The sequence below is a fragment of the Coenobita brevimanus genome, chromosome 87, assembly GCF_032717465.1.
Source record: "Coenobita brevimanus isolate Jiangsu-jjx chromosome 87, ASM3271746v2, whole genome shotgun sequence".
NCBI classification, from domain to species: Eukaryota; Metazoa; Arthropoda; class Malacostraca; order Decapoda; family Coenobitidae; genus Coenobita; species Coenobita brevimanus.
The window spans coordinates 5,437,691-5,465,328 of NC_137040.1; the positions used below are offsets into that span (position 1 = coordinate 5,437,691).

General features: G+C 43.4%; 1 protein-coding gene across 1 annotated transcript in view; it reads right to left on the reverse strand.

The window, feature by feature from the left end:
• Positions 1–954: 954 nt before the first annotated feature.
• The window catches only part of LOC145410970 (uncharacterized), a 46,266-nt gene continuing 19,582 nt past the window's right edge, over positions 955–27,638 (reverse strand). The window contains exons 2-3 of the mRNA XM_080281025.1: positions 3,961–4,170; positions 955–1,002 (exon numbers count right to left, since the gene is read on the reverse strand). Of these exons, the coding sequence (XP_080137151.1) occupies positions 955–1,002; positions 3,961–4,170 (258 nt within the window). The remainder of the gene's footprint in view (positions 1,003–3,960; positions 4,171–27,638) is intronic.

Genomic DNA, 27,638 nt, shown 5'->3' on the forward strand with positions numbered 1-27,638 from the left:
ACAGAGAACAGGGAAGAAATAGAAGAATGGCACGTTGAAAAGAGTGAATGGCGAACAAATATGAGGAAAAGGAAAACCCAAAGGGAGTGGAGCCAAGCAAAAGTAAAATTTAATGGGGAAAAGGAAAAGAAAAAAAAATATGAGAAGCCAAGCAAAAAAGTAAAATTTAATGAGGAAAATGAAGGTTAAAAAAATAAAAAGCTGAGAAACCATGCAGGAAGTAAAATTAACTGTGGAAAAAGAAAACGGATAAAAAGGTAAAAATCAAACAAGGAGAATCAGTTGCCTGTAAACAAGAGACAATTAGAGATGCTGAACGGGGAAACCATAAGGAGCTTCTGCACAGCCAATCGTACACAACCCACGTGAGTGACAACAACGAGTGAGGGAGAAGCTTCAAAACATAGACTTAACTACATATATAGGGTCCTCCACACGCTATTCTTTCATATTATTTACGTACACCGGGAGGATAATTCTAGACCCTGCAGAAGGAAAGGAGAAAAACATGATGAAAGAAAAATATGACATTATCTCTACGTCCTTCGGAGTAAAAAGAAAAGAAAAGAAAAGAAAGAAAGAAAAATATATATATAAAGAGGGAAAGCTTACATTTTTAATAGGGACATTCTCTTTCTTACGTCCCACATAATTGCAAAGCCATCCACGGAAGGCATAGCGTGTAAGGTTAGTCTTTCCTGATTATAAGCATCATTCAGTTCACCAAAGCAAAACGTCCTTCACAAAAACAATAAAAATCCTGCATAGCAAGGAATTTAACAGGAACAGAACTTCTAGGATGGACAGATGAATGGACGGATGGAGAGAGGGGGAACTAGATTCAGAAGAGGAACACTGGGGGGTGGGTGAGGATAGAAGAGACATTTAATCAGAATGGAGGAACTTTGTCGCATACTCTCATCCCCATCACCACCATCATCATCATCCACTTCTTTACCACAGTTTATAAGCCAGCGTCGCGTAGTTGTAATTCTTGAGTTCCTGTGGTGAAGAGAAGAAAAATTAATTAGGAAACAAAATCACCCAAATCTCTTCTGCGATAATGTGCATTCGCAAACCAAAACCCTCAATCCAAGAAAAACAGAGCCACAATATATATAACTTTTTCTTTTTATGGTCAAAGCGTCGTAAAATTGAAATAAAAAGCAAGCAGCATCCACCATTGCGCCCCAGAAGCACTGTAAAAATGACAATGAACGTAAAGTTTTGACAAGCAGAAATTCAAATCCCCTTCAAGACGATGACGTCATTGGTTAGCTTACTTTTGCTACACCAGACGATTTTATCCTGTGTAGGGGAGACTCTTCAGACTGGAGTGGACTAAATAAAGCCTTCAATAGCAGCGCTGGTGACGTAACTATCGTGATCGCGTTGGTTTCTATGTATGCAAGTATGCATATATGTATGTATATATGCATGTATGTATCAATGTTTGTATGTGTGTGTGTGTGTGTGTGTGTGTGTGTGTGCACGCATGTACGTATGTTCACGATATATCTCAAGATTACCAGATCCGATCTGGAGCAAACTTGGCACAGGCAGTATATATGGAAAAGGAAAGAAATTATTCGATTTGGGTCGGATCAACTGAAGGTCAAAGTCACAGGTCACAGTCAAAGGACAGGTTGCGGAAAATTATCATGAATACCTGAATCGATCTGGACCAAACTTGGTACACTGACTGTGAATGGGGATGGAAAGAAGTTATTCGATTTTGGTGCAGATCAGTCGGAAAGTCAAGGTCACGGGTTAAAGTCAAAGTTCAGGGTGCCTGATCCGATCTGGATCAAACTCACCAAATGCACTGCGTGTGTTTGATAACGGTACAAATGCATCAAAGGTCAAAATATCAGCTGAAGGTCTAAGTACGAGCACGGCGCAGCTGTATTCTCTGAGCATCCTCTCTACCTACTTGGGTATAAGAGGAAGTTATCTGGTTTGGTGTAGATGTACCATAAGTCAAGGGTACTGATCAAGGTTAAAGTTCACAATGCGGAAAATCTCATGAATGCCCGATCCGACCAACCTCAAACTTGGTGCATACACTGTGCAGGAGTATTGGAGAGAGTTGTTCGATTTTCACGCAGATCATCTAAAGGTTATGGTGACGGACCAAGGACGAATTTCGGGTGTCAAGTCGCCGCGCTCTCTGAACAACCTCTTAGTTAGCTCTGCTTTACTAGAGGTTCTGCTGAAGTTAAAATCGTCTGGTAGTAGCCTGGTTATAATGAACAGACGTCCTCGGGTTGAAGGTGTCAAAGAGAGGACTTGCAGGGGGGATTTACCTGGAGCTACAAGTCAGAGGCTCATGACATTCCATACACCTGCAATGAGAGACTACTATGAGACAATATGGTGAAGCTACTAGGAATTCTCTCTCACACACACACACACACACACACACACACACACACACACATACACACACACACACATACTGGCATAAAATTCAGACATCATCACACTGATATCCACCGCTGGATTTAGGCGTACATGGAGACAGACACATACATGAGAAAGGGCACAGGCAAACACAGAGATAGATCTTGTTGGAGGCGGAGATGGGTGCGCACACACACACACACACACACACACACACACACACACACACACACACACACACACACACACACACACACACACACACACACACACACACACACACACACACACACACACACACACACACACACACACACACACACACACACACACACACACACACACACGCACACGCACACGCACACACACACACACACAAACGCACACACACACACACACACACACACACACACACACACACACACACACAATCCAACATCAACATGCTAATAATTTTCTGTGGTAAAAATTTCCAGGTTCTGGTATGAGATTAAAGGTAAAACACTTAAAAATGTGACTTAATAATAAGATATCATGCAAAATAACTTAACAACGGGTATGACAATGGTGTGAAGTGAATATTTACAAATGAAAAATGAATAATGACATCTACAAGGATAGTTATATTGGACTTAATGACTAATTTTTCAACATTTGTCTGCCTTTTTTTTTTTTTGTCTTATGGGATATACGTCATTCACACAGTCATCTCAGTTTTTGCCCAGCTCAGTTATCATCCTTATTAGCTTCATCTTGTTTCCTTTTCATATTCCCTACGCACCATGAATTTCTTTTCCCAGTTACCTCACTATCATTTGACACTACCCTATTGTTAGGTCTGTCTGTCTGTATATCAATCAGCTAATCAGTCACTCACTCACTCAACCAATCAGTCAATCAACCATATCAATTAACCGACCACTCAATCAACTAATAAATCTATCTATCTATCTATCTGTTTATCTACCTATATATCTATCCACTGTCCCGTACCGCATCTATGGAGTCCCTTTGACAAAAGGTCTCCCAGGAATTCACCCATATTTCTGTTCAACTAATTATTTATCTCCTAAGGGTTCATGCTGTTTAGGACTAAAGAGGGTCTTAGTAAATATTCCTCAGCATCATATTTCTGCACTTGGTATGTTAATATGCTTTCTCATGTTATCTATGTAGTCTCTGTTATGGTAAGAAGACGTAAATACAATAAAAAAGACAATAATCAGCTCAATTTCAGTCACCTTCCACCTCTTCCGTTCTCTTTCTGTTCTGCCACAGCTTCTTCCCTTACTTTGTTTTCTCTCACACTTCCTCTTCTCTCCCCTTCCCTATCTTTCTACACTTCCCTTTGTTCACCTCCCCTCTTCCCTCCCATCTCTACCTTCTACAACAGGATCTTCTTTACTCTCTTTTTTATTCGTAGGAACTTTTCGATTGTGAGTACTACAAACTATGCACCTCTCATTCTCACTGTCCCCTCCTACTCCCTCTATCCGTGCCATCAACTCTCACTCTCCACTTTCTCTGCAAACTCTCCCTCCAGCTCCCTTAACTCACCTGCAGGCTGGATCGGACCCTAAACACATCGTAATGGCACTTGGCGTGGTCCTCGTGGGAACGCTCGTGGATGAGGAGGTTGTAGCTCTTGCGGAACACCCTCTGGCAGTAGCGGCACACGAAGGCGTTCTCTGTGCCGGACTTCCTCCCCTCACACAGCACCTGAGACTTCCCGCTCTCCCAGTCCCCTTCTGGCATCTTGATGGCGTGCTGTGAGGAAGACAAGGAAGGACAGAATTGAGTTACTTTACTGGAAGATACACTGGACGTACATGATATGAGAATCATGATTTGGAAAGTGAAAAGGAAGGTTGCTGAGTTACACTAAGGAAGGAAGGAATGGAAAGGCAGCTCTCACATAATAGGAAGGGTGGACTTGAGCTGCTAGGCTTGATGATGAAAAAAGAGGGGATTTAAGAATGGTAATACACAGGAGGTAGGAAGGGACGAGAAAACAAGTAGCAACACACAAAGACATTCTCTGTGTCTAACTCCTTCCCAGTGCACCTGCCACCTGCTGCCCCCTGTTCCTCTTCTGGCCTCTTGATGGCATGTTGAAGAAGGGACGAGAAAAGGGAAAGGAGAGTGGCTGGATATGAGATTGGTGGATTGAACGATGGTTAGGAGGAAGAGATGGGATAGTGAACTGAAGGATGCATTTACAGAAGAGGATTAAAGGTAGCTGATTTATAAGAGGAATGGGTTAAGGGAAAGAAATAGAAGCGAAATATCTGAAATTGCTGGAAAAAGAAAGAAGACTTAAAAGTGACATGTAGTAGGAAGGAAAGACTTGAGACTGCAGACAACCAAAGAGAAGGAAAAGTGCTGAAGTGGTACATAAGAGGGAAAGATGATTTGAGTTGCTTGACAGTACATTGTAAGATGGATAGAGTCAATGCAAGGAAAAGAAAGACCTAAACTTAATACGTAACAGGAAAGAGGGATTATATTTGCTCGACTGTAAGGCCACGTCTACAGGCAGGAGTGTATGGGTCACAAGAACAGCCGAGTGGATCCATGGGTTTGGTAAGTTAGTATGGAAAAGACTAATATACAGAGAGGCTAGAGTGAAGAGGCCTTTGTTCTGGAGTAAACTGATGATGATGTTGATGATAACGGTGATGATGATGATGATATTAAAACAGTAAGAACCATTTTATAATAAGAGTAGTATTAAAAAATCGATTCATAATTACTAATAAAATAATACAAAGTAATAATAATAATAATAATAATAGTAATAATAATAATAATAATAATAATAAATAATAATAATAATAATAATAATAATAATAAGAAAGAAAAGAAAATCATATTCATAATACTACAGACAACGAGAAATATAGGAAGCCACATTCCCTACAAGGTTAACTTAATTACAAAAATACCTATCCTCGTTCCATCCATCCTCCTCCGCCCCTTTTCCCCTCCCCCTCTCTTTCTCCCCCTACATCCCCTCCCCACTCCCTCCTCCCCCTACGTCCCCTCTCCACTCCCTCCTCCCCCTCCCCCCGTCTGACCTACCTACCTACCTGTGACTGGCCGGGTCTCCAGTTATGTTATCGCGGTAATAAAGTCATCCAAATTATTTTTACTCCTAATTACACCGCCGTCATTTGGTGGTTTCTGGTCAGTATTGGATAGGCCTACCACACACACACACACACACACACACACACACACACACACACACACACACACACACACACACACACACACACACACACACACACACATACATACACACACATGTGACACTGCCAGTATTTCCTGATGTGTGTGTGTGTGTGTGTGTGTGTGTGTGTGTGTGTGTGTGTGTGTGATGATTACGAAGAAAGATTCCCAACAATTTACATGCAAGCTCCTCCCTTTCATGTTACAGCTCCTCCTCCTCCTCCATTTTCTCTGCCTTCCTTCAATCTCAACCATTAACCTCTTCACTATCAGGCCTTTCCTAAGCTAAATGATATCTTGTGGCAAATGAACTAAAATAAACGGGGTATACATACAAAAAAAGACAACATATTGGAATAGCAGACACTTAGAAAAACACACAGACACAAAGACCGACAAATAAATCTGCTCTGTAGACAGATGGAGTCAGAGATACAGACAGAAATAAGCAGATGAGGTGATTTAGATACGAACAGATGTAAAGAGGCATATACAGATGGGAGATGGACTGATCTAGCCTTGAGACACAAATAGCCTTAAAGACACAAATAGCCTTAAAGACACAAATAGCCTTAAAGACACAAATAGCCTTAAAGACACAAATATGGGTAAGTTGATTTAGCTGAAAGGAAGACACTGACAATAAAGTGCTGTAGGTACAAACGGGTATACAGAGACAACGAAACTGGACTGACAGACAAGCAAATAAACTTTTAGGCAACAAACCCTCTCCAACAGGAAACTGACCAAAGCAAGTTACTCCTACGCCTGGGTCGCTCACACGGAAATCGAAACAAAAGCCCCCGGTGGGCGACTGACTGGAATACCTCGAACCCGGACCCTCGGAACAATTACCACAACAAACACCAGATCCGACCCGACGTCCGACATTCCCGACCCGCCGTTATCGGGAATGCGGAGGGAGACCAGACGGATGGTATCGGGTGGGTGGGAGTGGACGGGTGTCACTGCGTATAAGTCAGGGTGGTCATGCGGGGGTGGTGGTGAGAGGTGGGCGAGGGTGGGATGAAGGGGGGAAGAGACGGGGACGGATGGGGGGAGGGCGACAGGGGCAGGGGTGGAGAAAGGTAGGGGAAATGTGTTTGAGGACAAGGAGAAGGGAAAAAAAGTTATAGTGAGCTATGGAAGTTGGAGACAAAAAAAAGAAGCGTTACTTTAGTTTCACACACACACAAATACACACACACACACACACACACACACACACACACACACACACACACACACACACACACGTCACTGAGACTTGAGGGCTCCCTACCCGTAAATAAAATTGTTTGGCAGTAGTCACAATAAACAGCACAATGGTCGAGGGTCTGAATGAAATATAATGAAACAGGCAGGCGAGAAATGTATATGAATAAGCTAAACATAATGCATTACAGAAAATAAAGTAACGAATAACTAAACTAAAAACAAGATAAACTGGGTTCGTGGAAGAAACGAAAATAAAAGAAAAAGCTAAAAAAAAAAAGATCCGACACCACCACACCTCACTCTGCCACATGATAAACCAGCGTGTTACGAGAGAGTGGCGCTATCCCACCCAGCCCCATAAAACCCACACACCACAACGCCCCATCCCATCACGCGAAACAAAAACCCCATTAGAGTCTCTAGCGAGATGAGGTGTGGGCGGTCAGGTAGTGGCGGTCTCAGCGGGGGGCTCTCTCGAATGTAATTGATGGAGTCTATCATCCTATTATCACGCGTCTATTATCTTAGTGTGCCCAGTCTATCATTCCCACCTGCAGATCGTTTTCTGTATTCTCACCCTTCTGCTACTGAGTTGTGTATCTAGATTTTTTATATTGGCAAGGTACTGGAGAGGGATGCCTTCACGCGATGCCACTGATATAACTGGATATAACCGGACAGATCCACTGCCTGGTTATAAAGATGTTCCTCAGCTCCCTCCTTATCCCACGAAAGGGGGATGTTGGACTGCAAAAGCAGTGTAACCGCTGCGCGTAGCCCACCTGGTTCACACCCAGATAAGCCGGGGCCACAACAGCTACTACAACATATTATCTAATTCCATCACTATAACTCTTTAGTATTTCCTAAACCAGTACACTACAGGATGTCTCCAATAAGCTCATTATACTTGTCTAATAATAGCATGAATATCATCATCATCATCAATATCATCACCATCACCATCATAAAATTATTTTCCATTAAGAGTCACTGTATTGAAAAGAGTAATGGATAGTATTCTTAACCCCTTCGAGGCCTCCCCTGAGATGAATGGTCAAGCGGTAGCCATAGTGCAGGTACGGTTAACAGAGTGCTTTTAACCTTTCATCACGAGAGGTTTTCAGACTGAATGAAATCATCTGCCGGGAACAAAAATAGATTAGCTTGTATTTCCATTTAGTTACATGACAGAGTTAGATATGGGCTTCTCTCTCTCTCTCTCTCTCTCTCTCTCTCTCTCTCTTTCTGTCTCATTTTTATTTTTAAATCTCGATTTCATCTTGCTCCTCCTCTTCTCATTCAGTCCCTCTATCTTTTCTTCTTTTTCTTTCTCTCCTCCACCTCTACCTTCAACACTATCACCATCACAACCTCCTCATCCTCGTCGTCGTCGTCCTTATCATTATCATAATCACCATATTCCTTGTGTTTCAGCTATTCCATCCTCCACCATCACCACCACCTCTTCTCCCTCTCCCTTCTCCTCCCCCTCCTCCTTCCTTCTCTCCCTCACACAGACCTCATCCGAGGATTCATGCGGCTTTTGTTAAACTGGGAGAAGTGTCTGTCTGAGTGTCTGACCCCAGCAACACTGAGGGAGAGGGATGGAATAAGGAGGGAAGAAGGATGGAATAAGGAGGGAAGGAGGATGGAATAAGGAGAGAAGGATGGAATAAGGAGGGAAGAAGGATGGAATAAGGAGAGATGAAGGATGGAATAAGGAGAGAAGGATGGAATAAGGCGGGAGGAAGGATGGAATAAGGAGGGAAGAGGGATGAAATAAAGAGGAAAGAATAATGGAATAAGGAGGGAAGAGGGATGGAATATAGAGGGAGGAGGGATGGAGCAAGGAGGAATACGCATAGATAAAGGAGAGAAGAGGGATGGAATAATATGGAATAAGGAGAAAGAAGTGAACTGAGGAGGTATGGTGAAGAGGAAGTAAGAAGTGGAAGCAGGAAAGATTGAACATAGAAAAGGAGAATGAGCGTATGGAGAGGGAAAAAAAAGAGAGGTGTGGAAGAGGAAGGGAGGAAAGGAGGGCAGAAGGGACAGGGCAAGGATGGAATGGGATGGGAGAGGGAGGGAGGAGGGAGTGTAAGAATGAAGGTGAGGAGTACAAAGGAGTACAAAGGGAGAATAGCATAAGTATCTCTAATGGTCCTTTTGAGAAGTTGATTACAGAGCAGACTATGACTATGTTAAAACAGAGGAGAGAAGAAAACAGGAAGAAAGAGGAAGAGAGAGGAGGAGAAGAGAAGACATGAGTGAGTCCAGTGTGCAATTAAGCCCGTCTGAAGTTTGAAATGAGACAAGAGAAGATGCGAAAAGATGAGAAAATAAACAAAGGAGAGATAAAGAGTTAGGAGAGAAGAAGGGGTGAAGAAAGGAGGGACGGTAGGAAAGAAGACAGGGAGGGAGAAGGGAGGTAAGGAAGTGAGTAAAGAGAGAAATGAGTGAGGAAGTGAAGAACAGAGAGAGGAAGAGAAGGAAGAGAGGAGAAAAGAAGACAGGAGGAAGAAGAGGAGTGAGTGAAGTGGTGAGCGGTGGAGCCTGTCTGCAGTTAGTGGGCATCCTCACGACACTCCTCACTCACACTGCATACCCCTCCCCAGCCCCTCCATTTACCCCCTTCTTCCCTCCAAACTCTCCTCCCTCTACTCTTTTCTCCCCCTTTCTCCCCTCCTTTCGTTTATCTCTCCCCTTTCATCCTTCTCTCCTCTTCCCACCCCTCCTCTCACTCCTGCTTCCTCTGCCATCCCCTTCCTACTCTTCGTATCTCTCTTAATCTGACTTTTATCTCCATTTTACTCCCCATCTTACTTCTCCCCTTCCTCTCCCTGCCCCTTATGTTCCCTCCCAATCTCTTCCCCTCTCCCCTCCCCTTCCCTCATCCTCTCCCTGTGTCCTTCCATTCTTTTCTCTCCCCATCCCTCCCTCCTCTCCCCTCCCCATTCTTTACTTTATTTCCTCCCCCTCCCTCAACTCCACTCTTTCTCTGGAATGAAGCGGAAAGTAGAGTAAGAGAAGAGATGGAAGAATGGAGAGAAGAGGTGGAGGAATGGAGATGAAAGGCGGAGTGGAGAAAAGAGATGAAGGAGTGGAGAGAAGAGGTGGAGGAGTGGATAGGAGAGATAGAGAAGTGGAGGAGAGAGGTGAAGGAATGGAGAGAAGAGAAGAGGCGGAGGACGTCTGAGGTGGAGAAGAGCAGAGAGAAGTGGAAGAGGGAAGAAAATACTGGAAGGCTAGATGGAGGAGCGAAGAGGAGAGTGGAAGGGCAAGTGGTGGTGGATAGGGAGGTGGACTTGAACCGTGACGTGAAGGCTGCAGTGTTCTTGGGGAGGGGGGAGGTGGGGGAGAGGGAGAGGGGGAAAGAGGGATAAGAATGAGAGAAGTGGACAGGAGAGAAAAGGAGAGGGAGAGGATAAGTGGAAGAGAGAAGTGTACAGGAGGAAAGGATGGGAAGAATCATAGGGATAGGAGTGAGAGAGAATGGATATTAGGATAAAACGAGTGTAGAAAGGATGATACAAGTGGAGCGAAGGAGGGAAGGAGAGAGATAGTGGAGGAATGAATGGGAGAGGAGTGGAGGCAGGACCTAAGTAAGGAATAGATATGTGGATAGGACGAGAGGAAATGGAGAGAGATGGAGAGGAGTGAGAGACAATTCGATGGCTAAAGAGGAGGAGAGAGGGTGATAAGTGTGGATGAGATGATAGGGAAGAAAAGGAAAGAAGTAGAGAGATAGAAGAGAATGGAGAAAGAAGTGCATGGGAGGAGGGGAGAGGACAGGATGAGTAACAATAGTGAATGGGTGGAAAAGAAAGACTCAAGATTAATGATACAGAAGTGGATGGATAAAGAGATATGTCAATGAGAGAGAGAGAGAGAGAGAGAGAGAGAGAGAGAGAGAGAGAGAGAGAGAAAGACTGAGTTTGGTGGAACAGGAATAGGTAGGTAAAGGTGAACCAAAAAAGGAAGTGGCAGAGAGGAAACAGACAAGGATGGGGAAGGGAGGAGGGAGAGAGAATCAGGTGAGGGCGAGTCACGATATACAGGTGTGTTCGGGGTAAGGGGGGGTACCTCGGGGTCAGGTGTATAAGATGTAATTGGAAAACAAGAAGATAACACAATATAAGCGAATTAAGAAAAGGAACAGACACAAGACAGGGAACGAGAGAGAGAGAGAGAGAGAGAGAGAGAGAGAGAGAGAGAGAGAGAGAGAAACAGGTGTGTATGTGTCAGTTGTGGACGATTCACGACAAGACAGGTATGCGGGAAGAAAGGCACGTGTATGAGGTGTGTTTGGAAATGACAGGAAGGTAAGAGAATTAAAAAGGTATGTGCTTCAGAAAGGGTAAGAAACGTTGTAGAGTGATTCAGGCATACAGAGTCACGATACAGACAAGGGTGTGCAGGGTGAAATAAAGCGTAAATGTATAACGTAGGAGAGTAAAGAGCCTTAAACTTGTAAATGATTAAGTGAGAATGAAACAGGAACAAGGAATGGGGATGGAAGAAAGTGAAGCACGTGTGTGTGTGTGTGTGTGTGTGTGTGTGTGTGTGTGTGTGTGTGTGTGTGTGTGTGTGTGTGTGTGTGTGTGTGTGTGTGTGTGTGTGTGTGTGTGTGTGTGTGTGTGTGTGTGTGTATGTTTACTTTAGATGTAGACTATAGTTTAAAAAGTGGTTCAGAAATCGAAGACACGATAAAGTGGAGTGTCCTTGGGAGAAATAAGACAGATAGAAAGGTAACAGAAGGATGTAAAACACACGTGTGGCATGTGTTGGCGAGTCACTATCACTGTCTGAGCGTGCAGATGTGTGAGCGTGTGGGTGTGTGGGCGTGTAGATGTGTGGGAATGGAGGTGGGTGGGCGTGGAGGTGTGTGGGCGTGGAGGTGCGTGGGCGTGGAGGTAGGTGGGCGTGGAGGGGCGTGGGCGTGGAAGCTGTTTATGACGTGACAGGAAAATGTAGAAGTAGCATAAGTACATCCGTAAGCGGTACAGAGAGCCAAACTGTCGATGGGAAATGTAATAACCATCGCGAGAGAAGCTTATCCCTTGAATCCAGTAATCCATATTTTATTCTGCCTGTGAGAAGACGAGTTTATTCATCTTGGGATATCAGCTGTAGTGAGGAGGGTAATTACCTCCACTAAGGAGTTTATGTTTCAGGCCGCGGTGGTTTGTTTATCTCACTGTTAGCCGGATTATTCAAAAAGTTATGAACGGATTTTGATGAAATTTTGTGGAAGGGTGGGCCATGGGCCAAGGAAGAAATATATAAATTCTGGGGCGGATCTGGATCCGGATCCTGAGTATCCCACACAGTATCTCCAAAAGTTCTCAATGAATTTCAATGAAATTCTGTGGAAAGGTGGGCCATGGACCAAGAAAGAACTGATTAAATTTGGTGGGGGATCCGGATCCAGATCCGGATCCTATATCCACGGATCCGGATCCAGGATTATTCTAAAAGTTATGAACGGATTTTGATGAAATTTTGTGGAAGGGTGGGTCATGGACCAAGGAAGAAATGATTAAATTTGGGGGGGCATCAGGACCAGCACAATGTCTCCAACAGTTCTCAATGAATTTCAGTGAAATTTTGTGGAAAGGTGGACCATGGACCAAGAAAGAATTCTTAAATTTTGGGGCGGATCCGGATGAGGATCTTGATCCTACATCCACGGATCGGGATCCTGATCCATTTTAATGGCATTGGCGGAGGGATGCGCTCTCTGAGCGCTGTCTAATTAGACTATAAGATTCGTATTCTGGCGGGATTAGGAAGCTCCCGAACACATCTTCATAAGCAATATATTTTGCTTACTTCACGTTGCGACTCTCTTGTGCGTTGTCATTCTAATATCGTCATACCCTGCATAAATTACGTGCGTTATTATATCAACCAGCAGTATCCGAAAATAAATCGGTAAGGAAGAGGTGCTATGGAGCCTCCTCAACCGACGGGAATATGAGTCAATATCTAACCAGTCAGTCAGAAAAGTCTCTCCTAGGCAAGACAAAAAAGAAAAATACGTTATATGGCTGAAAGGATTAAGAAGGGTAAACCTGCCGAATAAGAAGTCAGTAAGGATCGATTGGCATCACAACTATTTTGGGGGGAACAAAAATATATGAGGGACTTGATGAGACCGTCCACATTAATATAAAAACGCCACAAAACACAAGAAGCCCTACGTCAATGTCATAAGAGCTGAAGGAGGCATAATATTCAGTGGACGGAATGTGGGGGACGCGTTATGAAAAGAGAATCGAGAGTGGGGGAGACAGAACAATGGAGTGAAAACGGCAAAAAGGAGACTTGCACTAGAGACAGTAAGTGGAAGAGGCAGGAAGGAAATGAATTAAAGATTACACATAATACCTGATACATTAAACACAATAACAAGCTGAAATGCGAAAAAATGGATCCTTCTCCTCCTCCACCTCTTCTCCTTCCTCTTCCTCTTTCCCCCCCCCTCCTCCTCCTCATCATCATCATCATCATCATCATCATCAGGTTTTGACCTAGCCCAGTGACTTTGACTCGACTTATCGTTCTAAAAAACAATAGGCGTACTCACTGGCTGATCCTCAACCTTTTTATCTAGTTTGGTGAGAGTTTGATCTGATAAAAAACTGTTTATTTCGTTCACACACACACACACACACACACACACACACACACACACACACACACACACACACACACACACACACACAAGCCAATCAAAATGTAACACCCACTCTTGCTTTGCCAGGAGGGGTGAAATAATGAAGAAATGGAGGAAATGAAATCTACTACAAAAGAGACATAAGGAGGAATATCAGAGTGGATGTAATTAAGAAAGATTAAAATAAAATAGCATGTGAAAATGAAGAGAGAAGCACAAGGACCAAATTAATGAATGAAGAAAAACATGAAGAAGCATAGAGGTAAGGAGGGTGGATGACAGGATTAAATAAGGCAAGAAAGGGAGAGGTTTGGAGGAACAGACTGACAATGAACAACAGCAACAACAACAACAATAATAATAATAATAATGATAATAATAATAATAATAATAATAATAATAATAATAATAAACAATAATAATTAACGATTTAAGAAGCATGGAAGTGAGGAAGGTGGATGGAAGAGGCAGGAAGAGAAGATATTAAGAAGAGTCAGGAAGATAGAACATGAGGAGTAAAAATAAATCAGATGAAACGAATAAAAAAAGCATAAAAATTGATGATAAATATGGAAGGAGCAGAGGGAAAAATATAAATGTAGAAAATAACCGATAAAGCAGGGATGTGAGGTGGAGAGACAGGATAAAAGAAGATGAAATATAAAACTAAAAAGAAATGAGGAAGAGGAAACAGAGAATAAATAAAATACATAACGAAGAAATGCACAAAGAAGCATGGAAATGAGAGAGAGAGAGAGAGAGAGAGAGAGAGAGAGAGAGAGAGAGAGAGAGAGAGAGAGAGAGGTGGAGCAGACAGATAACTTAATGACATAGTTGGGGACAGCAGTCGTGGCGTGGAGGCCTACCCACTCCACACCCAACCCACAATTACACTCAGCCCAGGTGTGGATTAATGTGGGAGTGTGGATGGGGGCGTGGGCGGGGGGGAGGGGAAGGGAGGGGAGATCGTGGGGGGTACGTGTGAGGGCGAGGGAAGGAGGGACGTGGGTGTGGGAGGATAAATGGTAGTTGTGGGAGGGGGGGACTGAGAATGCAGGTGGTGGAAATGAGCTGTTGATTTGTGTCGAGTGTGTGGTTCAGTGCTGTAGTGTGGATAGGGGGTTTTGTGGGAGCGTGTGGTGTAGTGTGGGAGTGTAAGTGTGGAGTGGTGTGGGAATATAAGTGTGGCGCAGTGTGGGTGTAGCGTAACAAGCGTGGGTGTAAGTGTGGAGTGATGTGTAAGTGTGGAATGGTGTGCACGTGAGGAGACGTGTGTAAGTGTCAATTGTTAACGGAAGTGTTAGCGTAGGAGTGTAAGGATATATGGGAGTGGGAAATCTGTGTATTATGCTTGGGCTGGGTTGCATGTCCTTGTCCCCTAATTAAAAACTAAACAAGAAAATTAAAACCAAGAGATGCTCAAGACTTCCCAGGAATCTGTTAAGCAACGTCATACTCCCCACATAAACATTTCCTCATTAACCTTAGAGGAAGGATGGGGAAGTGAGTCAGGGGATGAGTCAGGGGTTGAGACAGGAGGTGAATGAAGCAAGATGAAGTACTCTGTGAATGAGGCAATAGGTTTATAAGGTACGGATAAAGATGGAAATGTGGATTAATAGATGTAAAAGAAGCTGGTGGGTAATGATGTGATGAAAATGAGTACAACTAGTAATGGGTGAGTTAGAGGGGTGAGTCAAGGGGATGAATGAAGCAAGGTGAGGTGCGTGTCCTGCGGATGAAACAATAAGAAAACGAAGGTACGGGGGAAGAAGGAAAGGTGAATTGATTGTTTTGGGGTAAGAACTGTGTGGATGTGGATATGATGATGCTGAGCACAGTGGGTGAGAGCTAAGCTGGATGAGTAGAGTGTGCTGAGGGCAAGGTAATGAGATGAGGGAGGTGAGGTGAGTTGAGGGTAAGGTAGTGAGATGATGGAGGTGAGGTGTGCTCTGGATAAGGTAATGAGATGAGAGAGGTGAGTTTTGGTGAGGTTAAGGTAATGAGATGAAGGAATGTAATAGAGGATGGGATAGACCGTTCTGGGAGAAAAGTATGGGTACAAATGTGATAATGCACAGGACATCGGGTGATAAGGGACGTGCTTCAGTGTCTTCCTTTAAGGATAAGGATGAAGCAATTCAATCCATGCATTCAATGCGTGACATAACCGTCTACTAAATGAGGGTATGATAAATCAGAAATCTGATTTCTAAATAATGGTAGGTTGTGTTTCAGGTAACACATTACCTCCTTCGGCACAGGAAAAAGATGGATTACACACAAGATCTCTCTTCGCCTCTAATTTATGTTCTGTGTGAAATGAAAGAACCTTGGTCTATATCCTTTTATTTCATGTGAAAACAGGAAATTGAGTTTAATGATAAACTGGATGATCAAAACTGAGCTTGACGGATATTAGGGTACGTCATGTTAGGAAAATACTGATGGAGTAAACTGTAAGAAGGATTGCGTGCACGATGAAGCATATCACAAACGACAGGTGACTGATTACAACTTAAACCATGTGAAGTGAAGCCAGGATTTCGAAGATTTAAACGATGTGTGGCTGATTTGTTCTTTATATTTTTCCAATTTTGTTCTTTCTCTCCTCTTGCCTCTGGATCCTACAATACCCTAGGTTGAGGTGGGAATAAGAGTCAAGATGAAGACCACGATGATGTGTAAGAAAGAGGAGGGAGGAAGCGTTAGGCAAATTTTGAAGGAAATTTGGAAACAGAGGAGAGTGGTGGTGGTGTGCAAAGTGCTGCGAGGACTCTCAATCGGTGGACGACACAGGAGAGATATGGGAGCGGGAATCTTGTTTTCGTAGTTAAGAAGGCCAAGTAAAATCTATTCCCCAGCTATTCATCTTGCATAAGCTTTTATTCTCTCTTTAATTGTGTTCAGTTGCTTTATCCGTCGACATCATTCATATTGTGTGTTTAACCTGACAAAGATCCCCAGTTCCTTTTAGTTTGGTTGACAGCCAGGTTCAGTCAGACTGGAGGGTCGATTTAACCTGTAACCAAAGAGTCCTTCCTACCTCATGACAAAGGCCCATGGAGTTTCACGATACGACTGAGAAAATCGGCTAAATTGTAAAAGTGGCTCAGTTCCTTCGAATGAAAACAAATTGAGTATAAGAATTATTAACTCCCTAAACAGGCTGACACGGTATTCTATGCTTAGTACCGTCAAAAGATTTTATTCAGCTTGTCAGAGACTTCTCAAACTGAATAGGGTAGATTTACAAGCACTTACTACTCGACGCTTCACACACACACACACACACACACACACACACAAATAAGCTGAATAAAATTGTACGGAAACAGCAAAAAAGAACAAAAGAAAAAGACATAGACGTTAGGTGTAACATGCCACATAAGCAGAAATAAATCAGTAAGGAAGAGGTGCTACGTGTAGGCAGCCTCCAAAGCCCACGACAATACGGCACGACAAAGCTTGATGGGGCGACCTGAGTAATACTGAAAAAATCCCGTATGTTGCATCACGAGGAAATTCTAACGACTCCTCCACGACCTCTGGCTGACTGAGGGTCGTGAGGAAGGGCAGATCAAGAGAGGAAGACCGAGGCACTGGGGGACTAAAAGAGGAAGAGGAAATATATAAAAAAATCATTCATAAGAAGCCTGCATGTCAAGTGGAAAGACGGGAAAAGGAATTGAGGGGGAAGGGGAAGGACGAGATACTTTGGGAAAATATTGAATGAGGTATTAGAAAAAAAAAGCTAGGTAAGTTCCAAAAGACCCCTGACTGTTGGCAAGTCATCAGGAAGTGAAGGGTCAGGAGTGGAAGACCAAGAGGTATGGGACAAGAGAAGCAAGAAAACTGAATGCTCAATGGCAGCTTCTCATCACCCTCACGGCACTCTAGGGGGAAGCCATAAAAAGGAGAGAAAACTTTACAAAGAAGTTATGTAATGCTGATTGTGCCATCACTTTTTCATTTGATTATAAAACACACACACACACACATACACACACACACACACACACACACACACACACACACACACACACACACACACACACACACACACACACACACACACACACACACTTTGTCTCCTCTCCCTAATAACTCTTCGACGATTTCAGGTGTCTAGAGATCAAGAGGAGTCTGTGAGGTGAAGGGCAGGGTGAAGAGAGGAAGCCAGAGATACAGAGACAAGAGAAGCGAGAACATTATTAAAAAACAGTCACTCCATCACCTCTTAATTCTAGCAGTTACTCTGTCGCATCTGCATTACATACAATGACCCCATCAGCTATCTGTTTATATTTTATCCTTGTTACTACTAAGCCTCTAATAGTGATGTGCCTCGAAGTAATTTTCATTAAGCAGTGTATGACAATAGCGTATTATATCCTACTGCTTTCTCGTTACGACTCAGTCCAACTTATGGCGTATCTCTCCTGTACTGAAGGCGTTGCTTACCACTACAACTTTCTACCATAAACTACAACTACTATGAGGATAACAGCAACCCTTATGCTGTGTTTATTTTGGCGACAATTTTTCGTCACTACTACACCCACAACTACAGCTTCCACAACCACCATAACAACAACACATCCACCCCTACCACCATCATCACCAGGCTTTTTCTCCCACCAAAATTCCTTCCTTTCTACAACAATTGCATTCGTCTGAGCAGCCACATTCCTCGTCCCGTGCCATCTTCATCAACCATGCCATTATGTACGCAGCTCACGACAATTTCCCTTCCCCAAAGCAGCCATCATCTTCACCCACCACGGCCATAATTTTCGTCCGATACAGTAATTTCCACCACAACAAACACTAGCTAAGCACCAAGACATTACCACAAAAACTACCACGCACAACATCTAGGCACCACCACCAAAACTACTTCTCAACCACTACCCCAACAACAAGATTCCACCACAAAAACTACTACTCACAATCATTACCACAACAATAAGACTCCACCACAAAAACTATTACTCACAGGCACTACCATAACAAGATGCTACCTCAAAAACTAACACTTAACCACTATCACTACGATAAGACATTGCCACAAAACGTTCATCTCAAGTCACTACCACAGCAACCACCACAGAGTATTTTTCTAGCCACAGTTTATAACCGTTACAGTAACAACCACCACATACCCTACTACTTGACATTACTGCAGACAGCTTCACACAACTATAGTTCATATCACATTAAAAACAATACTACAAATATTCACACCCACATGGCCACTACCACAACTAACCTACATGTCATCACCATTACTGATTACCACGACTTGATCTTAATCATCATCATCATCAAAACCTAATTTCCCGCTACTATAAACAGAGTGGGTATAGATCCACAAATATGAAGAAAAGGAAAACACATGATTAGGAGAACCATCATCGGCGAAAATGGGTCACATGTCCAATCAATGATCACTGATGTTCTGCCTAACCCCTGAAATAAGACGACGACTTCTATTTGGAACAACCAGACGATTTTAGTCAGCTTAACAAACCCTGGAGCTGGAGAAGAAAGAACCTATTTTCCCTCAATCAATTCACGACGAGAAAAGGATGTTCTCTTTCTTGCCACCTCCAGACGATTATATTCAGCTTAGGAAAACCTCTTGAGCTGATGGAGTTAATTACCGAAATAACTGTCCCAGTCTATGAAAAAAAAATAAATAAATAACTTCGTACCGCCATTTCCAACATCTGCCACTACCATCCTTATCACCACACTCACCCACCACAACCACCACAATTCCCACCTACCATAACATCCGTTCCTTCCTATACCATCTTAATTAACCACTATCCAACCAACCACAGCAACCAGGCAATCTACTCCAACCACCATCACCAACTAACTACCCACTGAAGAGGGAGGGAAGAGGGGTAGATTATAAAGTCCTATATTTGCACAACCAGCTTACAGCCATCTCATCTACCACCCTGCCGACCACAACCATCATGCCTACCCCTACCTAACACCCTATCTACTATCACTACGTACACCATTCAGACAAACCATCTTCCAGTCTAGCAACCATCCCATCTACCAAGCTACCATCCCTGCCACTACAACCACTCAGTCTCTACTAGTCATCTTCTGACTTAACAGTTACTTCATCTACCATCCGTACCTACCATAACAGTCACTCTACCTCTCTTCCCAAACTACCACAACACCCACTTCACCTACCATCCCTACCCACCTACCATCCTTACCTACCACCCACCTCCTATCTACCATATCTACCTACCACCCACCTACCTACCACACTTGCCAGCTACCCACCCACCACCTCTGATCTTCACCTACCACCCACCTCCCACCTACCATACCTATCTACCACCCACCCACCACCTATCATCCTTACCTACCACCCCCATCCACCTACCATTTTCTACCTACCACCCACCCACCTCCTGACATACCTACCTACCACACACCTCTCACTCACTATCCCTATCCTTTGCCATCTAACTACCATCCTCACTTAACACCCACCTCCCACCTACCATCCCCACCTACCATCTACCATCCTCACCTACCACCCGCCTACCACCCACTGGTCATAGCGCGGCTGGTGTGGTCGGGGGGGAGGGGTTGTAGTTTATCAAGTCACACTAAACATTCATTACGTTAATTGAATCATGCGTGGCTCGGCATACCACCGCTGAGGGGGAGAATAGGAGGGGGAGGAGATGGGGAGGGTGGGGATGGGATGGAGAGGGAGTGAGGAGGGTGGAGATGAGAGGGGGAGGGGGTGAGGTGGGTGATGTTGTGAGGTGCGTAGGAGAAGAGTCGGAAGGGAAGAGGAAGGTGAAGGATGGTGAGAGGGAGGTAGGGGAGAGAGGGCAAGGAGGAGGATGTTGATTGGGAGGTAGGAGGGACAGGGGAGGGAGGATGACGATGGGGAGATAGAGGAGAGAGGGAAGGGGAGAGGAAGAGGGGGAAGAGCAAGGATAGATGAGGGAAGATGTGGATAAGGAGTTGGAGAAGAGAACGGGGGAAGAGAAGGGAGAGAAAAGGAGTTGTGATGAAAGTGAGAGGGGGTGGAGAAAAAAAAAAAGGGGGGGATGGGAGAAGGGAGAGCAGGGGGAGAATAGGGGAGAGGGGGCGTAGAGAAAGGGAGAGAAGGCACAGAGGAAAGGAGAAGAGAGGAGAGGAAGGTGGCAGAGAGAGGAAAGGAAGAAATGGAGAGAAGAAAAGGGGACAAATGATAGTGAATGAGTAGGAGGAAAGGAAGAGAAAGGGGAGAGTGGTGGAAGAAACTGATAAGGAAAGATGAGGGAAATATTTTTGAAGGTAAGAAAGAAGGGGAGTGCAAATGAGAAGACGAAAGAGATGACAGGTATGCGGAGGAAGAGACGGAGGAGAAGGGAGAGGAGGATTAGGAGAAACAGGGAGACGAGAAGATATGAGACAAGATGAGATATGAGGAGAGGAGAGGAGAGAAGAAGAGTAGTAGGCTGAAGCTGAAGGAGTGAATGGATGGATAAAAAGAACGATAAAAAAGGTAAGGAAGAAGAAGAGGAAAAGGAAGACATGATCTAGAGGCTTAGAAACAGGGAAATAAAGACAGAAAACAGAAGTTGGAGAAGTAGGAGGCATGCTGAGGGAGAAGACTGTACTGGAGAAAAGATAGAAAAGACATTAAGTGGAAGAAAGATAGCTAGACAATGAAAAGGTAAGAGGGGACAGGTAAAATAATGAAAGACAGGTAAATGGATATGGAAAGAGAAAATAAAAAGATCGAGGAGGGATGAAAATTTAAAAGAAGGAGGAAATAAGAAGAAAGGGAATGGGAGAAGCAGAGAGAAAGAAGAGAGAGAGAGAGAGAGAGAGAGAGAGAGAGAGAGAGAGGATAGGTCGAATAAGGTAAAGAGGAAGGAGAGGGCGAGAGAAGTAAGATTGGGGTGGAGTGTGGGATAGTCGACAGGGGAGGAGAGTATGGATGGTATGGGGGTGACTGCAAGGGGAGTGTTAGGTGTGGAATAATGATGAGAGACTGAGGAGGAGGAGGAGGAGGAGGAGGAGGAGGAGGAGGAAGAGGAGGAGGTGGAGGAGGAGGAGGAGGGGGGGAGAACGAGAGGGGAGCCGGAGGAGAGGAGGGAGAACGAGAGGAGAGAAAATATATGAGTAAGGGTTAGGATAGGAGAAAGGAGAGGATAAGGATAGATAAACAGATAACTTGCTATATAATGTGTTGGTGTTGTGTACTGAAGGAGAGATAGTAATTTCTTCACTACGAGAGATTTCCCTAAAAATGAATAAAATCGTCTTTCATTGTGCAAGAATAAGATGAAAATGGCCTCAGTGAATTAAGATTTTTTCCCTGTAGCCAGATAACGTCATATATAGTTTTCTCTTCCTATTTTCAGACGATTTTATTCACTTTATGAGATTTTTCCGGTGGAGAGGTATGATGCAGCCTTCATTAACACTTTCAGTTTGATATATTTAAAAAAAACTATATCTTCTAGTGATGGTCTGACTAAATTGAGAAACAAAAAAGTCGTTGTACTTGTGGTAAATAAAAAAAAAATAGCATATGAAAAACTGCGTCTGAAATGAAGTGGAATTACACAGGAGAGGAGCCAAGAGTGTCTACGGGCTGAGTGATGGACGAAGAGAGGTGTGACCCATTTCTGCTGGACACACTGATGCTCGCCCTGCTTTTGTTAGACACTGCCCTGTTTATCAGTTCTATCCTGTTCGTAATGGGATTAGGGTCAGCATAATCCTGTTTCTGCTGCTGCTGCTGCTGTTGAAGATAATAATGAAAATAATAAAGAAAATGATAATAACTACAGCGATTATCTAAACTGATATAATGACAAGAGGAGTAATGTTAGTTATACTAATAATGATGATGATAAATATGATGACAATGATTTTGGTTAATAATACTGTTATACATTTGAGAATTAGAAGTTGCTCTTTTGCCAATTTGGAGAGGAACGCCTTCACCGAATATAAAATGCTCATAATCATCGGCTAATAACAAAATTATAATCTATTCAGGCTAATAAATCTTGTTGAAATCAGTTTCCGCTGTTATAAAATTGTAAGAGATTTCTATTTTGGCTATTAAATAAATTTTTTTATACTGTTTATAAATTAGCTCTAACTGTTCTGCCTAAGAAAAAATCCATACCCATTAGCATCTAGGTAATTTAAAAATAATCTTATGAAAATGTCTGTGTCTGCTAGCTAATACAAAAAATCCTAAACTTTTCTGGCTACAATACCAAAAATACTCTTGATTCTATCTAATAATCCAAATTCCATCTCTTTTCTGGTTAATAAAAAATTCTGTCTATTCTGGCTAATAAAAAAATGCATATCATTTAGGCTTGCAAAGTGTTGGCGTGGGAAGCGATTAGGGCTGTGGCGAGCGGGATAGATGGCCACGAATACTCCCACCCTGCAACACAATTCAAGAGTTTGCAAGATAAGTTACTGCTATTATTCAACTCCTTGCCAGCCACCAGTGTTGCTCGATCCTGCAAGCCCCCAGCTCCTTCCCTGCCCCTTTCCCCTCTTTCACTCTTTCCTTCCCTTCCCTCGCTTCTCTTCTTCCCCTCTTCCCTTTCTCCTCTTTTTCCTCCTCTTCTCCTTTCTATTCTTCACTTTGCATTCTCCTTCTCTCTTTCTTCACCAATTTTTTCTCTTCTTAACCGTCCTTCGTCCCTTCCTTCTCTCTTCTCCTAACCCTCCCCTTCACTTCTCCCTCCTCTTCTTCTCCCAAAATCAGTACCCTTACCTTTTATCTACCCTCCTAATCTCTCCCCCACCTCTGGTCCCTCTCCCTTTATCTCCATTTCTCCCCCTCCTCCTCTCCTCCTCCACCTCCGTAGTGTTTATCTGTCTCTTATCTCCCCCTCCCTGTTTCCCCCTTCCTCTTCCACATCCACTCCCTCTCCTCTCAACTCCCTTCTTCCCCTCCTCCCTTCCTTCTCCCAGACACTCTCCTCTTTGCTCTCTTTCACCCTACCCTCATCCCCACCCCTCTTATCCATCCCTCTATCCCCCGTCGATCTGCCCCCTCCTTCTCTCTACGAGCTTAGCCTCCTCCCTCTCCTCCTCCTCCTCCTCCTCCTCCTTCTCCTCCTCCTCCTCCTCCTCCTCCTCATCATCATCATCATCATCATCATCCCAACTTTATTTTCCACTATCAGCGCCGGTCGCTACAATGCATTATTAACATAAACATATCCTAATCACCGCTATCAACCTCCTAACCACTACCTTGGTCTGTAAGAAATGGAGTCGGAAAGATCCAAAAATATGAAAACAAGAAAGCAACAGAATCTACCATCAAAGGACCCGGTGAATGAGCTATGCATCATTCACAAAACAGTTAGATCTTTTTCCTCCTTCCATACATTCCTCTTGCCCACGTCGTATTTTCCTCCCAGCATTCCCAGGATGTTATCAGGTCAAAGGAGTAACCGAAGAATAGTTCTGGGTTCTTTAATGGGAGAGGTTTTCCCCTAAACTGTATAATATTGTTTAATGGCGATACTTGGCGGATCAAGGTTGAGTTTTGTGTATAAAAAAGTAAGAAAAAAAAGAAGAAAAGAAAAGAAAAGAAAAAAGAAGAATGTTGGAGAGAAACGCCTTCACGCGGTGCCGCAAAAGTCCCTCAGCTCCCTCTTTATCCCTCAAGAGAAAGATGGTGAAGTGCAGAAAAGAGCAGCTTCAGCCTAAGATCTACAGAGTCCGCGTCCAGATGAGCCTAAGACATCAACAACAACAATAATAAAGACGCCATGACAAAGAATCGAATACCCCAGCGACCTCATTTATCATTGGTTGTTAGTGTTGTCCTTGAAGAGTTTGTCCACACCGGCTACTGTTCTCGTTCTTCCCCCCCCCCCTTCCCCACCTGCCATCCCCCCCCCCCTCTCTCTCTCTCTCTCTCTCTCTCTCTCTCTCTCTCTCTCTCTCTCTCTGTGACACGCCATTCAGTAGCGGTGTGGGTCACGGTGTAGGTGATTCACGGCATTCAGTAGCTCCTGGTATTGTGTATTGTGGCTACTGTGTTGCATTGAGTGCTGGGCTACTGTTTATTGTCGGTGCGTTTACATATGACGGTACTGGGTCACTCGCACTTGAATACTAAGTCGTACCTGCATGAAATTCGGTGAACCTTAATTATGATGCAGTTAGAGTCTCCTTGGTTACTAGTCGAATTAACCCTCCAGTCTGATTATACTTGGCCATCAACAGAGCTTAAAAGGGTTAGGAGTCTTTGCCAAGTTAGAACAAACACGCTATGGTCAAATTTGCATCTTCAGTACGATGGTGTTTTTGTAGTTCATTCCTGCTTCTTCCGGACAATTTTAATCATCTTAGGAGATCCACTTGATAATGAAAGTGGTAATTCAGCAATACCTGTATATGATCGCCAGGAGATAGAGACTAAAATAAAGATGACAAACACGGGCTGAAGGGGTAAGTGATTTAAGTGTTGTAATGAGTTCTTCTCAAGACCCTCCCTTTTCCTTCTCACTCCCTTCTCTTCTCCTTTCTTCTCAACTTCTGTGGTGTTCGTGGATCAGAGAGATGTATTGCTCGTATTTTGATTATTGTGATATGGGTGAGTCAAAATCACTTACTTTGTTACTTATTGTCGTAATGGTTCGCCGTCTCCCACTTATCCCTCTGCTTTCTTCGACCGTACCCCCTCTTCCCTGTCTCCTACTTTGCCCTTATTATCCTTCTGCTTTCTTCGACCGTACTCCGTCTTCTCTCCGTTCCAACTTTTCCTGTACTCTCCTCCACTCTGTCTTTTATTCCTCCCTATCTCCCTTCCCCTTCCCTTTTCCCCTTCCACATCCCTTCTTTCAAGCTCCCTCTCTTCCACCTCTCCCACTCTCCCTTCTCCTGTTCAAGTTCCCCTCTCTCCCCCTTCCTGCTCTCCTCTCCTCCTCCTACCCCGTGCCAGCCTCCGCCAGACAGTCAGCTTGCCCAGAAAGGTAAGTTGAATGTTCTCTGACCCTGAGTCATACGCAAATAATACCCATGCCTCTAAAAATATTTATGGTTAGCCCATCGCAATATTTACCACGATGCTTTATGAGGCAACATAGGCACCTTCCCTTTTTAGACACAGTACATAGGCCTGATGGTTTAGTGACATACATCATCCGTCGGAGTCATTGTCTTGGTACTACTGTGGCTTAACCTCTTGAGTCTGATGACGTCTTCCTCACTTTATTATTGCTATTTCCAAACAGATTTATTTGGTCATGGTGATAAGTTTCCTCCTTGTGATATGGCCTTTCTTTATCCCCTTACTACAAGAGTCTCTTAGAACTTAATAAAATCGTATAGATGTAGTGAGAATATTTCAGTAAAACACGTCACCGTATTGAAGAGACTAAATCCCTAAGGAGTGACTAGATGTTTTTCGTTTATGTAATGGTTGCCTCCAAGCGGAGTAGGCTGCACAGTTACCTACCGTACCCTAAAATATAGCCTATTAAAGTACAGTTTACAAGCTTCAGGCACATAGACTTAGAAAAAATAAATATGTATGAGATTTTTTTTTTTTTTTACATGCGTAAGATCAAATTCATAAGAGGATCATTTAACTTACGTTGTTATATTGACTCCGTAGATCATAAAATCTTTGTTTTCACTGCTGTTACTATACAGCCTTTGTTTTAACTTGACAACGATCTCTAACCCCTTTCGGCACAATTAATGCCCAGGTGCAGTCAGCGTGAAGGGTTGATTTCAGTGGCGGCCAAGAAGATAAATTCCTACCTCATAACTAACGTTCATGGAATTTTATGCAACCACGACTTAGTATTCCAGCGCAAGAGTGGCTCAGTTCAGTCACATAATAACAAACGGACCATAGTGACATTATTAGTCCTTTGAGCACACTTGTCATTGTAAGATATCTTAATGAAGAGGAATAGAACCAAAGGCTGAAAGCTTGCTAAAACTGCCCCTTCCACAGAGAGAAAGCCAAAATAAGATTAAAATATCCCATTATCTCCAAGGGTTGCTGTGTGTCGGAGTGTGGCTGGATAAGTACTTAACATACAGCCTGCCGCCTATTGACAAATAGTCGTAGTCAGAGGTCCGAAACCCGGGGATCCCCCTTTATTAAATTTTGAAAATACCTAATGATGTCCATTCTAGAGGACCTCGACCCCTGTGGGATATACAAGTTGGACACACTGCGCATAAAATACTGGAGGTCATGGACAAATGGACAGACAAACTAAGGAGGACTTCCAGAATTAACAAGTGATGTAGGTGAAGCACTGAGAGAACTGAGAATACCATCAAACTTTTGTATGAGGGAGTGTGTAGACAGACGGGTGCTGCGCGATCCCCTTAATGGGAAAGACATACAAAGTTCAGACATTCCCGCCAAATATATGAATTCTTAACCTTAGTGTTACAATGCATCTCTGTTATGTTAATCGTGTTTGAATTTAATTACTTCCCTAATTATTTATGCTTACAAAGTTTATTACAAGTACTCGGGAGCCTTAATTAAGTTAGCAAAATAAATAACAAAATAGAAGAGACACACAGTGATATATTTATAACCAAAGTGCTAGGCTAGGGCGGTGAGATCTAAGGTAAAACATTGCGTAACTGAATACTGGACCAACACACGTGGGCACACATACACATACATACACACATACACACACAAATATGCATACACATACATACAAAGACACACTTACATACATACACATACATAGACACACACATACACAGACATAAGCACACATACGAACATAAGCACATATACATATACTGTACATACACTCATAAACATACACACACACACACACACACACACACACACACACACACACACACACACACACACACACACACACACACACACACACACACACACACACACACACACACACACACACACACACACTGTTTCCAGGCGCAGGCGTACTAATTAGACGCAACAAGGGAAACTTAAATAATCCCAACTGGTTATACGTCAAGTGTTAATTTTTGCGAAAGGCACCTTCACATCTCCCATCATTTTTTGGCTCACTATTCTTCTTCTTTCGTCATC